The sequence below is a fragment of the Muntiacus reevesi genome, chromosome 13 (genome assembly GCF_963930625.1).
Source record: "Muntiacus reevesi chromosome 13, mMunRee1.1, whole genome shotgun sequence".
NCBI classification, from domain to species: Eukaryota; Metazoa; Chordata; class Mammalia; order Artiodactyla; family Cervidae; genus Muntiacus; species Muntiacus reevesi.
In genome coordinates this window covers 58,710,948-58,725,714 of record NC_089261.1, presented here as the reverse complement: position 1 = coordinate 58,725,714, position 14,767 = coordinate 58,710,948, and the positions used below count along the sequence as shown (strand labels likewise).

Below are 14,767 nucleotides of genomic sequence, written 5' to 3'. Positions count from 1 at the left end.
TAGAGATTCTTTGGGATTTCTGTTATGCTCTTTCATTTTTAAAAATCATGCATTCTCACCCTTTAGTCTTTTGCTCTTTTTCGTCTCTTCACCTTTTTACATTAATGAGTCAATCAGAAGTATTCATTAATCTCTTACACACAGAGGTGGTTTTCTGATAACTGTAGAGTTGCAAAAAAATATGACATCATCCCACTCTTCTATGGTGGTAATACACAAGAAGTAATACAAAAAGCTCAGAAATCAAACAAAAGATGTTACTAGATGATATATGATCATCAGATATGAACTCTGGATTGAAAGGCTGGACAGAAACAGTTTTGCCGTTGGACCTTGAAATGTGATAGGACTTAGCTAGTAAAGAAGAAAGGAGAGGAAAAGGTGTGAGCAGTGGCAGAGAGGCAGAAGTGATTCCATATTTTTCCTCCCAGTTCTTTTTCTTTTCCAAAGCTGAAACTTACCAGAAGGGTTGAGAATAAAAGTTAGGATTGGAGATGTTTTGTTCCAGTATTAAAGAGAAATAATTCTATTTTCACTTTTTTGTTCTTCTCTGGTGGCTCAGACGGTAAAGTGTCTGCCTACGATGTGGGAGACCTGGGTTCGATCCCTGGGTCAGGAAGATCCCCTGGAGAAGGAAATGGCAATCCACTCCAGAATTCTTGCCTGGAAAATCCCATGGATGGAGGAGCCTGGTAGGCTACAGTCCACGGGGTCACAAAGAGTCAGACATGACTGAGCGACTTCACTTTGACTTTTCATAGTTATAACAAACCTTATGAGCTATATGCAAGTCTCAACTAAATCAGTTAGAACGTTAATCAGTTAGTTAGACTCAGCTTATTTACCTGAAAAAAAGATGATAGTGACTTGGACAAGATAAAAGTTTGTTTCTCTATTATGTAAAATTTGGAAGGAGGCTGTCCAATTGTGGTATGGGAGCTTCATGGTCAGAAAGAGCTTTCTTCTCCAGGATCCATAGCCTCATGGTCCAAGATAGCTGCTGGAGCTCCAGCCTGAATAGCAAGGGCCTTACCTTGGGAAAGCACGAAAGAGCTCTCCCCAAACCTAAGTCTGCTTTCTTTAAACAGTATTCCTAAAATTCCAACACCGTTCTTGTAGGAATATCTTATTGTAGAACTTAGCCCTGTGGTCCTACCTAGCTACTGGAGAGGTTGGGACATGTGACAATTTGCTAAGGGCTATAAATTGGATTTCTTTAACTCAGAAAAAAGAATGTACAAGAGACAGCTAGTCCTTTCTGCAAAAGAGCAGTGTACAACACTTGTCAAGTGTTTCAATTAAGAGATTAAGCTCTGTTAAATAATATGAGATGGCTTCAGGGAGAACCTGGTGCTTGAGTTGGGCTTGGAAAAAGGATTTATTTCAGAGAAAGAAAATTCCAAACTAAGGCCTTCATGTTTTATTTTGTTACTCCTAAAGGGTGATATTTGTTAGAGTGTTTTTTAGAATATTTTCTTACATATGAAAAACATCCATCTATCCTTAAAATTTAGGATTATGGATAGTAGCATGGATTCTTGAGTCAGACGGTCTGGATTTTAAATCCTTACTTGACTGAATACTTTCCTAATCATAAAACCTTCCCTATGTATAAAATGAGGTAATGTAAATGGTACAGTTGAGGAAAGGATTAAATGGGATAATCTATATAAAATGCTTGGATGATGTAGTAGAAATAACTGGTCTCGGTTTTGTCCAAGTTCTAGCGTGGATTGTTGGTACATGACCATGGACATTCATAAAATGAAGAAACAGGTTATCTGTGACCAAGTCCTATAATTCTGAAATACTGATTCAGTGATTATTCTCTGGTTTTGAGTTACTATTTCTTTTGTATTTGCAACATAGAGTCTGAGAAGGCTGTTTCCTTCAGATTACATTAAAACTTTGAATGAAGGGCTTTTATAAGATGATTTCTTGAAGAAAGAACTCTTTGGGCATCCTTGTTGATTATCAGATATTGTGTGTACATGCTTAGGAGCTCGTCATGTCTGACTCTTTGCTATCCTTTAGACTGTAGCCCACGAGGCTTCTCTGTCCATGGGATTTTCCAGGGAAGAATACTGGAGAGGGCAGCCATCCCCTTCTCTAGGGCGTTTTCCCGACCCAGGGATTGAACTGGCATCTCCTGTGTCTCCTGCATTGCAGGTATTCTTTACCTACTGAGCCGTCAGGGAAGCCCTTCAGACATCTAGATATACCAAATAAACTACTATACATGTTTATTATAGCTAGTCTAATAATGTCCCAGGTCTAATTAAAACACCGTTTTTAAAGAACTAATTGTTACAGAAAACTTTGTTTTTAAAATGTAGCTAGGCTGGTAATAACTAATGATAGATGAATTCAATTTACATAAATTTCAGACCAAGAGAATATTTTAAAATTGTGCCACAGAGGATTGCTTTAAGTTGAGAAGTTAATGTTATTATCTACTTCCCTCATTTAAATTGTTTGGTTTACAATAATTGTGGAGCATAATAAGTGTACTGAGATTTCCCTCTTGATGAGACTTTAATAAAATTTGATAGTTAACCACACTGAATAATGAAAATGTTATGAAACTTTATATGTATATATGTAAATATATTTCTTTGTCAAGCCATGTATTTCAAGTCCAACCATTTCATATATTACTTCCTCATCAAAAGAAAGATGAAAAAAAATAGATTTAGATATTGGCAACTTTTTGAAAAATTCCAGTTAAAGAATCATTTCTTTAAAAGAGTCAGCTGTGTTGAAAAAAAAGATCACATGATTTGTTAAACCATTAGCATTTTTGGTTTGGAGGCTACTTTCAGTGTTTCCATGTCTTCAATAATTAGAAGTTAAAGTTTAAAACCAAAAGGTAGATGTCTTTCTTTTTAGATCCCTCAGTCTATTTTGTTATTTTTGGTAGCTTCTAATCTTAAAGGGAAACCTTGCTGCTGCTGCTGCTAAGCCACTTCAGTCGTGTCCGACTCTGTGCGACCCTATAGACGGCAGCCCACCAGGCTCTTCCATCCCTGGGATTCTCCAGGCAAGAACACTGGAGTGGGTTGCCATTTCCTTCTCCAACAGGAAACCCTAGTGAGTAACAATGCCACACTGAGTTTCCAACAAGTATGTTATACAACATTATAGCAATTCATGGCAACATGAACGTAAGGAGTTCTGAAATGGCAGCAAAGAGTCCTAAGCAAAATTAGGTCACATTTGTGAATTGATAACACCTAGTCTAATAAAGATCTTTAAGAATCACTATGTACTTTCTAAATCTCATATAAAATATCAGGAAATAGGTTTCTTTTACGTAATTCTCCTTTGAAATAGCCGTTGCTGTAACCAGCAGAAGCTATTCTAGGACGAATAATTGTATTTCTTTTTATGCTAGACCACAGGTTAAAAGAAACTGCATACCTTGAGCTGAAGAACTAACCAGCACATATTCTTCCCTTAGCCAACTGTTCTGTCTTCCCTCTTTGCTCTGGTTAATTGGCTATGACTGCCCATCCTTGTAGAAAACTTTAAGAATTAACTGATACTATTATTATAGTTGCCTAAAGAAGAAAAGTCTCAAGCATAAACGCTGTGTTTTAATAACATGAGATACATGTTTATCCCCTTTATTTTTCCTTTCTTGTACAAAAATGTGCTCAGCCACATACCAAATGATTAGAGAGGAAGCACGTTAACTTTGTTACTCACTGTTGTGCAACACTGCTTTTTAAAAATCAGATCAAGAACCTCAAATATTAATGAAGAAGGTTAAGAGTGGTGCCATACAAGACTTAATTGTTAACTTGGTTTTCCTTTCACCTAAATCTAGTGTCGATTTTTAACTTAGTTTATGTTTATGGAATACTCATTTTGTGCAATACTGAGAACTATGGCTGATTTTTTTCCTTAATTTTTTTAATAAAATCTTAAGCAACCCGAGTCATTCAGTTTAGATCTTAGTTTCTCCACAAAAATTCATGACTTGTTTATAATGCATGATACTGAATAATGCAAGCAACTGAATTTTTGAATGATATTCAGTACTACCTTCAGTTCAGTTCAGTCATTCAGTCATGTCCAACTCTTTGCGACCCCATGGACTGCAGCATGCCAGGCATCCCAGTCCATCACCCACTCCCAGAGCTTGCTCAAACTCAGGTCCATCGAGTTGGTGATGCCATCCAACTGAAAGGTTGTTGCTGAACGATAAGACGCCGGGATTCTTGGCCTCCAGAGGAGATGAATTCAATCCGGGGCCAGAGACGAGGCTGGATCACTCAGAGCTTTTGTGTAATAAAGTTTTATTAAAGTATAAAGGAGATAGAGAAAGCTTCTGACATAGGCATCAGAAGGGGGCAAAAGAGTACCCCCCTCCTAGTCTTTAGCTGTATGTTATATAGTCACTCACAGTCTGTTACTGAAAAGAAAGGAATGTCATAAAATTTAGAATGGCACCAGATAATTCATCCCTGGCCAAAAAAGATTGACTTGAATCTTGTAGAAGGGCAGAATACCAACAAATAGTTTTGTTTACATAGATTAGGGGAACAATACCTGAGTAAGTAAGTTAGGCCGTTTGGCGGAACCAATTTGAAGATAGAGTCTGGGGTACATTAACATAGCTTGAGACAATATTTCCATAAGAAAAAGAAATGTATTGGTTAACTCAAGGTTTGGGAGTAGTTAGCTTTAGGCGAGACCAGGTGTCATGGCAACACAGCATTTTAAGAGAAACCTCCTTTTAAATTTGTATAGAAAAGGAAAAACAGATCGCTGGTTTGTTTCTTCCTGCCTCTTAAGAGAGATAAAACTGTCTGGCACTTGCAGCCTCTTTCCTCCATTTGGAGACCCCTGGCCTTCCTGCCTGTTACCCTCTCACAACCATCTCAACCTGTCGTCCCCTTCTCTTCCTGCTTTCAATCTTTCCCAGCATCAGGGTCTTTTCCAATGAATCAGTTCTTCACATCAGGTGGCCAAAGTATTGGAGTTTCAGCCTCAGCATCAGACCTTCCAATGAGTGTTTGGGACTGATTTCCTTTGGGATTGACTGGTTTGGTCTCCTTGCAGTCCAAGGGACTCTCAAGAGTCTTCTCCAACACCACAGTTCAAAAGCATCAGTACTTAAGTGCTCAGCTTTCTTTATTGTCCAACTCTCACACCCATACATGACTACTGGGTGTAAGTACTACCTTACAGGATGCTATTTCAAGTTTATCATTTTATTCCTAAGGACTTGATAAAACCCATCCTAGGCTTTAAATAACTTTAAATAACCCATCCTGGGCTTTAAATAACTTATGAACTGTATTTAGACAATAGGAAGCTGGCTTCTACCTTTATAAAAAATCCATCATCATGTTATATGTTTCATTTGTTTACCTCCTTGAATAAATGGACACGATGAAGCTGGATTTCTGAGACCAGACTACTTTCTCTTTAAAAAGTACCATTGGTTCAATTAGCAGTATGGCACAAAATAGGAAAATAGCGTATAAAATTAACCCATGTATACTCAGAGTCAATTAGATTCAAGGCACTTTTCTAAATATTGGAGCAAATAAATAAAACATAAATATGTGAAAAGTAAGTAACAATAAATTAAGACAAAAGGAAGACATGAATTGCTTTCAAGACAATGTTTTCCAAGTTTCAGGCACCCTTATGACTTGATATGTCAACATATTATTTGTATTATCAATTAAATAAAACTGACTTTTAAAATTTAAATTTATTATTTTAAAGCCCGAATCTACATCACTCGGAAAATAAAAGCTAATCTTGTTGTGAACAGAAGGTAGCTGAAATTAAATGGAATGGAAAACAGCTATTAGAAATTTGTATTCTACTGTCTACACAAGACTATGAGTCCAATGGCCTGTTCTGCTTCTGATAAGAAGTAAAATTGGCATCAGGACCAAAGCAAGAACTGTCTCTTCCTGCAATCTGAAGGATTGAAAAAGATTTTTTATAGAGGAAGTTTTAGCACTAATTCTCTGTGCGTTGCTTAAGTCATCTTGCTTTGACTTCCACTTTGAGCAACACTTTTCTAAGACCGTGGAAGCCCTGCTCTCTAGGGTCATTTCTCAATCATTTCACCAAAGAGGCGACTTAAAACCATTTGGGGAGGTCAGATGAGGAAATGAGCAGAATCAGGGACTCTGGCAACATGACCATGTTCACGTTTCTCTCATTATAGTATTTTCTACCTGACACTTGTCTGGAAAAGCAGTATGCCTGTGTGCCAAGCGTATCTGTAGAGGTAAAAGTATGCTATATTGGTTGAGTAAGGGAAACCCTGTGATAGCTGTATTTGCATTCATTTCTCAAACAAACTTTTATCTGAAGTACAGTCATTGTAAATAAAAAATGGTCTTTGTTACTTCATAAAAATGTATAGAATCCTTACCTACTCCATTATAGCAGTATAATGCTCTATGCAGTCTGACAGGACTTGTGTAGCAAGTAAATGCATTAGTCGCAGTGACCATTTTTCTTGCAAATTTGTGACATAGATTTAATTATAGGAATGACCAGCAACTTACAAATCTAATTTTGGTGGAGGCTGAGGCAACTTTTTTTTTTTTAATAATGATGGATTTTTTTTAAAGCAATGATTTCATTACTATTTAAAGAAATCTACTAGTGTAGAACTAGCCAATTGACTGAAGTTATTTTATTACCCTTTAACAAATGCCATGTGCTTTCATTTTTATTTTTATTAATTATTAAAATGTCACCATTTCCAAACTGGAAAAGTATTTGCTGCTATATAGATTTAGGTAAAAGTAAATAAATATAAATTGGGTGGGGGAGGAACAGAATATTTGTAAAGGGCCTTTAAGAAACAGGATCTTGATCGTTGGTTAAAAGCAGGACGATCCTTGATTTAAATTCAGCCTGACTACAGAACTGTTTAGTCTATAGCCGTTAGTAAGAGATACCCACTACCTATTAATACTAAATGATGATAATGTGGTGGATAGTTCTCATTTCTTTGCTTTTGTTTCTCCAAGCTAAAAATTTACCATGATTAACTTAGTTATTGGTTATTAAGCTAATATTTGGGGAATCTGTGGATGATAGTGCGGTGAGTCAAACAGTTAAATTTCCTGTCTTCATCAGCATTACAGATTCTTAAGGTGAGAATATCAAGTCCCAAGACAGGGCAAGGGGATGAGGTAATAATTTTCCATTCTTCAAATACCTCTTTGACTCAGATCTCACTGCCTTGCCACAACAAATCTGCACATGGGTAAAGAAGCAGAGGACATCTGAGGATGCATAAACTGTTTAAACTTGTGGATTCTACCAACCAGAAAGAACCTTCTCTTTAACTACTGGTCTTTAGGATGACAGCAAGGTTACATATCTAAGTTCCATTGTGGACTCAGGTTGCCGAGTAAGCATTTAGCACTTTTAGAAATCAATGTTGTTAGAAATGGTAGAATGTTATTTGGAATTAAGAAATCAAGCGTTTTTTAAAGCTCAATTCACTGCATGTCATTGTGTGACCTTATATCAGTTTTATTAGTGCAAATTAATAAGTGGTGAACTTCCTACTGTGTGCTAGGCTCTGGACTAGGTTTTAGAACTAACTAAATTGATCTAGCTAAGTCCACTGTCTTGGCATCAAGAAGTGTAAAATTCCTGGATTTAGATGGCATCGTAGTGTGTTTCTCAAGGCAACCTGATTTTTAATCACCCCTAAATGATAATTTGGCCCCACGGAGTTTAAAGACCACTTATTTTAACTATAAAACTTCAAATAGAAGATTAGCACTTCCAAATACTAAAAAAAAGCTCTTTTTTTTTAATTGCAACTCTAAAGAACACTGGATTTTGTTTGGTTATCTACCAATGTAGGTGTTTTTTAAAAGTAGCATATCAGATTCTAGATTGAGTTTGTAAATGTATCAGAAGCTGACTTAGAAAAGTACCTTACAATATACAACTTATTCTGTAGGAACATTGTGTTAAAAACTAACTTCTTAAAAACTATTGTAATTGTAGTTTAGTTAGCCCTCAATATCCTCACCTTCCACATCCAAAAATTCAACCAAATGAGATAAAAAATATTCAGGGGAAAAAAAAGATTCCAGGAAGTTCCAAAAAGGAAAACAAATTTGCTGTATCAGCAACTATTTACATAACATTTACATTGTAACAAGGATTTTGTGTAATCTAGAGATGCATTGGGCTTCCCTCATAGCTCAGTTGGTAAATAATCTGCCTGCAATGCAGGAGACCTGGGTTGGATTCTTGGGTCAGGGAAATCCCCTGGAGAAGGAAATGGCAACCCATTCCAGTATTCTTGCCTGGAGAATCCAATGGACAGAGGAGCCTGGCAGGCTACAGTCCATGGGGTCGCAAGAGTCAGACACACCTTAGCAACTAGAGAGAGAGAGACAGAGATGAATTAAAGTATATGGGAGGATATACACAGTTTACGTGCAAGTGCTACATCATTTTATAGAAGGGACTCAAGTGTCTGTGGATTGTAGCATCCATGGGGTTTCTGGAGCCAACTCTCTGCAGATACTGAGGGATGACTGCCTATGTTTAATATATGAAGTCACCAAATCATTTTCCAAGTGGTTATACCATTTTACATTTCTACTGGGAATGCTTGAGGAATCTAGTTGCTTTATTTGCTGGCCAGTCCTTGGTACTGGCAGCACTTTTTATATCAGTCATTCTCATAGATGCATGGGCCTCTCTGGTGGCGCCAATGGTAAAGAATCTGCCTGCAGTGCAGGAGACCCGGGTTCAATCCCTGGGTCGGAAAGATCCCCTGGAGAAGGGAATGGCTCTCCAGTATTCTTGCCTGGAAAATTCCACGGACAGAGCCTGGTGGGTACAGTACACGCGGTCACAAAGAATTGGATATGACTGAATGACTAACACTTTAACTTTTTATAGGTGTTTAGCTGAGCGACTTTACTTTCACATTTCACTTTCATGCATTGGAGAAAGAAATGGCAACGCTCCAGTGTTCTTGCCTGGAGAATCCCAGGGACGGGGGAGGCTGGTGGGCTGCCGTCTATGGGGTCACACAGAGTCGCACACGACTGAAGCGACTTAGCAGCAGAAGCAGCAGCAGTGATAAATCATTTTAGCTTTAAATTGTATTTCCCTAATGGCAAATGTGGAGAATGAAATGGCAACCCACTCCAGTGTTCTTGTCTGGAGAGTCCCAGGGATGGGGGAGCCTGGTGGGCTGCCATCTGTGGGGTTGCACAGAGTCAGACACGACTGAAGCGACTTAGCAGCAGCAGTAGCAGCAATGGCAAATGATGTTGGATTATTTTTTATGTGCTTGTTTGCCATCTGTGGGGCTTCCCAGGCAGGGCTAGTGATAAAGAACCCACATGCCAGTGCAGGAGACATAAGAGAGGCGGGTTCAATCCCTGGGTCGGGAAGATCCCCTGGAGGAGGGCACGGCAACCCACTCTGGTATTCTTGCCTGGAGAATCCCATGGACAGAGGAGCCTGGCGGGCTACAGTCCATGGGGTCAAACAGAGTTGGACATGACTGAAGTGACTTAGCATGCACCCATTACCATCTGTGTATCTTCTTGAGAGTGTCTGTTCAAATCTCCTGTCCATTTTTCATGGGGTTGTTTTCTTATAATTGGATTGTGAATTTTTAAATATGTTTTTAACTTTAGTCATTTATCAGATAGATATTTTGCAAGTGTTTTCAGCCTATGTCTTGTTTCATTTTCTTAACTGTCTTTCAAAGAGCAGAAGTTTTAAATTTTAATTAAATCCATTTATTTTTCTTTTATGGCTCATGGTTTTTGTGTTCTCTAAGAAATTCTTGTTTAGCTCAAAATCACAAAATTCTTTGTCTATGTTTTCTTCTAGATGTTTTATAACTTTTGCTTTTTACCTTTGAGGTCTACGATTCATTTTGAGCTAATGTTCGTATATGATGCTATACGTGATTTGGGATCCATTATTTTGTATATGATTGTAGAAGCTTAAAGTTCTGTCTAAATTTATATCTGTCAAATGTGTCCACCTTTCTCTTTATGGATTTTTCCATAGTCTTTATACTTTTAAAGCCCTTTCCTAATCACAATGTCAGATAAAATTTCACATTTTTCATATTTATTTTTGGCTTTATAGTCAAAATACATATCTATGTTTAAAAGTAAAGCTTGTTGTTTCAGGGTTCAGTAAATACAAATAACAGTTTGAAAGTATTTTACCTGATTAAGATATCATCAGTTAAAGAGGTCAGTTTCTGATGTTACTGTCCCTACCATTGTTTTTTCCCCTTGTAAGTCCATCTTTGTACTGATACTGTCATATCTACATAGTGACATACATGCTTGTCCCTGAAAATAATTAAATCAGTATTCATGACTGTTAAAAATTATTTCTCTGTATTAGGATATTACCCATGACATTAATACAATTACCTAAGATAAAATTATTTTTTTGAGGTATAATTTGGAGATGTACATAGCAGAGTGATTGAAAATTATAGAAACATCCTTTTGATCTCTATCAATATAATTTGCAAATATTCAGACACATTAACAGCAAAGTGTTTCTACTTGGAGGATTGTTGAGTAAGGTGACTAGCTCTCTTAGAGTTTTAAATAATAGAAGACTTTAAAGAAATAAAATGTACGATTTTAAAAACCTTGATCAATTTGATTTTAACTTTTCAACTTAACAGGCTGTAGTCATCAGGGAAAAAGATCTCTTCATGATAAGACCATGACTCTTGGAAATTAAAGGCAAAATGTCACAGATCTCCAGACTCATGAGATGAATATTGATTCATATTTTACATGCCCACTGATGGTCATACTCCGAGTTTACAGTTTATACATCTTCATTTTCAAGAATCACGTACTTGTTTACTTTTCCTGGGTAGCTTTTTCTGTGATGTTTCTAGTAAGTAGTGTAGTTAACTTAAAGATGCCCACTGCGGTTATAGTTTTACTCTAACAGTACTTGGTCTAGTGGTCAGTATTTGTGGTTTAGTGTTTTTTACTACTCAGGCAATAATCTTACAAGTAATTATTTTCTAAAGTGTTTCCGGGTTTTCACTTGAAGGCTTGTGTTCTTCTTTTTACCCATTCACTTAGGGATAATGTTTAGCATTATTGTGCTTCTGGGTATTCTCAGGAGCCAAGGCGATGCACCTGATCTTCTTTCTCACGATCCTCTGTGTCACCGTGAGATACACTGTCCTTACGTACTACCTTCACATGCCATCCCTATGCCTCAGCGCCTTCCGTGGCTCCTAACTGCCCACCACCCAGCCGGCCGTTCCGGAGTTCTATCTGTGGACCCCACGCTCTCTCTCTGGCATCCTCTTTCATTCCCGTATTAACCATTGATTCACTCTTCTCCTCCCTCTTCTCTAACATCTGGGGCTCCCACCTCTTTGCTTATACTATTCTGATCCTTTCTGTATCTTATCCATCTCTCAAAAGCTATCTGACCCTTCCAGCAAGTTCTCTAGCTTTTCTTTTATGGAATTTAGCTCTTGGGACTTCCCATCTATATTGTAACTGGTTGATATAGTTACAGTTAAAATTCTGATCTTTTCCCCACCTTTGGCTTTTCCAGTGGTCCTGTTCTTATTATTTTTTCTAAAATATTTCTCTTCTAATGGATACATTTATTATTTTTATTGTCTGTCTTCCCTTATTCAAATAAAAGCTCCATGAAAGGAGGTATTTTTTATTTTTGGGTGTGTTTTGATTCACTTCTCTGTCCGTAGCACTTGTACCTGGCACATGGAAAGCACTTAAAAAGTATTTGTCAAATGAATAAATAGAAATCATTCAATGAATGTTATTTTAACTTTTCTTCTTCATGTATCTAAGATTGTAAAATATATATATATATATATATTATACATAAATGCTTGCTCATTATTACACTTACATGTTAAATTAGTTTGACAAAAGTTCCAATATCACTTTAATTGCTTATCCACCAAATTGTTCTTACCTATGTTAACATGATTTTTTAAATTGTTAGCTTTTAGTCTAAATAAAACATATGCTATAGCCATAGAAATCTGTGTTGTTTTACATTCACAGTATTGGTTCAGAATGTGGATGCAAACTCATTCCCACATCTAAATTTGATATTGGATAATTTGTAAGATTTTCTACTAATAACTCCCTGTGAGTAGATTAGGGGAGATTGTCTTGATGTAATAGATTACCAACCCATATGCCATTATCATTCAAATAATTTATTTTAAATATCAAAAACTCTTCCATGGAAAATTGCTGTTTGATTATTATATATATATTTAAAAGAGCTGGAGATTTATCAATAAAAGAATATAATAAGTGATTGCCATTATATAGGTTTTAAAAGAATTGTTGTACTGTTGGCATTAAGGAAAATAATTTTATCATTAAAGTTTTTCCTTTAACAACTTGTGAAATATATAATTAAATTGACAAGTGAATTAAATTTCTAGACAATGCTGAAAAAATAGTGCAATATCCTAGAGAAGAAGTAAAAATACAAGGAAGTATGAAAAATAGAGGAACCGATTCAATGCTGTATAAAAATGAGATCAAGTCTGTATCTGAGAGGCAATAGAAGTCCTTAGGAAATAGAAATAGCCAAAAAACGAAAAAGAAAGAAAGAAAGCCAAGGTGATGATGAGGAAGCAGATAGCTTGAACTTGTAATATGATATCATAGCAAGTGAAAGCTAGTGCAGTTCCTTCTTCAGAAGCATCATGTTGCAGCCATCTGCACTTGATTTTGGTAGGTTCATGATTTGGAATATCGCTTTGATGTTGGTTTTATTATCATGTCAGAGGTTAAAACTTGCTAAGTGAGATATAGGAAATCATGAAGGTGTGCCTGGCTAGAGGAGCTTTAGAGAGTGAATTATACCTCTATATAATGGAGAAAAGGAAAGAATTTTAAGATACTAAAGAAAGAGATATATAGTTAATCAGATATGATATTTTCATGAGAGAGCAGATTCCATTTTCTTATGATAACCTAAAAAATACATTTGTGCCATTTATGTTTGTTATAGTATCCTAATAAGCCATTTAGAATTCCTAATCAATGTCTGCTGAGGTATATGAATTTGGAGCAGGACAAAGAGATTTTCAGTGTTTTTCAATAAATAAAATCATCAATAGGAAAGATTATTTCTTCTTTACTGTCCCCTACACCCCCCCACCAACATGTAGACTTATATGTTACTTTTTCTACTCTTCATTAATGTCTAAATACTTCTTTAAACTAAAGAGGAAAAAATGAGTAGAAATAATGAAAAACATTAGAGAAATGTATGTAAAGGCTTCCTGCTTTTTTTCCCTTTAATTCATAGGTGTTTTCCTTCAAAGATGGTTGGATCCTGATTCTGTATCACTATATGTCTCTATAGAATTTTGGATCCATATTTCATGCAGTTTCAAGTCAAACAGTTGTTGAAGTCAAAAGATTAAATTTCCAACTCTTAAAAAAATGGAATAAAAACTCCCACCAGGGCAGACAAGTGGTTTTAAGAAAAGACTTAAGTGTGTAACAGTAGAAAGTATTTATATTAGAAGAATACTTACTCTTGTAACAGAATGCTGGTTTGTGTGTGTGTGTGAAGTTTCAAGGTATATTTGAAAAGTACCATCAAGATCTCTCTAAGGAGCAATGTCAACAATCATCAGTCTTAAAATGAATCTTCCATCATGTTTGCCTTTTCCCCCCAAATTCTGTCAACCTGATGCCACAATCACTAAGGATTTATTAGTGACAAGAATTTTATAAACTAATGAAAATCTCAAGTAGCACTGTGCACATCTGGCTTAGTTTCCCTAGATATTGTTAATTTTTCATTTCTACATGGGAACTATATCTAGTGAGTCACCTAACACATACTTTGATATGTGTTATAAAAATACAAACAAGCTATTAATAGAAGGGCAAGTTTTTCTGCTTAAAGAAGTTGGGTGCCATATAGTTTCTGTGTGGAAGGGCGGTTTTTTTGCCGTGTATTTTTAAACGAAGTTTTTCTATCTCTGCTGTGCATCACACCTGATGCTTCAAAGATCTGAGATCTCTTTTCTTGGGTTAAGCCTTTCCTTGGCATAATGTCACCCCTAAGCAGAGACATACTCAGTAGTATTACTATTTTTTTTCACTGTCTATTTGAATTATCCATTTTTAAGATACTGAGTTCCTCATTGCCAGAGATCTAGGTGACATATACTTTGTAAAATCAGTATGGTCATTTTTCAGAAAACTGATTTTGTGACTCCAGCTTGCAGGAATGAACTCACATTAATCACACTCAGAGATCAAGTAGATTGCCAATTTATTAATTGAGAGTGAGAAAAATAATTATGAGAAGTGCTTAGACACTTGGGTTGATGCCTTCTTGCCTCATGGTTAAATTCACACAAGAAAACGTGTTCATAAGTTTACTTGGTGGGAATGGAATTAGAGGATGGAGAGGTAGGTCAGTTTGATTCTATCAGGCGGTTTTAAGTGAATGTGTCTAGCTCCACAATTAGGGATATGTTCCCCTTGGAAACAGACGGGTCCATCATTTGGATCCAGGAATCCTCTTTCCTAGATGGTGCTTAGGTAGGTGTTCTTTAAGGTACTTTCTCACTGCTTCCATTGCCAACTGGTTTCCCCTTTTATAGATGTACCATACCTTAAAGCGAAATCTTGCTGACGTTGAAGCCAGCCTAATATTTTAAAGTGATTTTGCCCGTCTATTCTGTAAAGGCATTTCCTTTATTTCCAAGTTCAGAGAG

General features: G+C 36.4%; 1 protein-coding gene across 4 annotated transcripts in view; it reads left to right on the top strand.

Annotated features, from left to right (window-relative positions):
* SLC10A7 (solute carrier family 10 member 7) overlaps positions 1-14,767 on the top strand; it is a 293,931-nt gene that overhangs the window by 98,530 nt on the left and 180,634 nt on the right. The window contains exon 6 of one of the 4 annotated variants that reach the window (XM_065903972.1): positions 11,146-11,678. The exons of the other annotated variants lie outside the window; for them this stretch is intronic. Within the exon in view, the coding sequence (XP_065760044.1) occupies positions 11,146-11,166 (21 nt within the window). The 3' untranslated portion in view covers positions 11,167-11,678. Of the gene's footprint in view, positions 1-11,145; positions 11,679-14,767 lie in introns of those variants that run through there. 4 annotated transcript variants of the gene reach the window in all.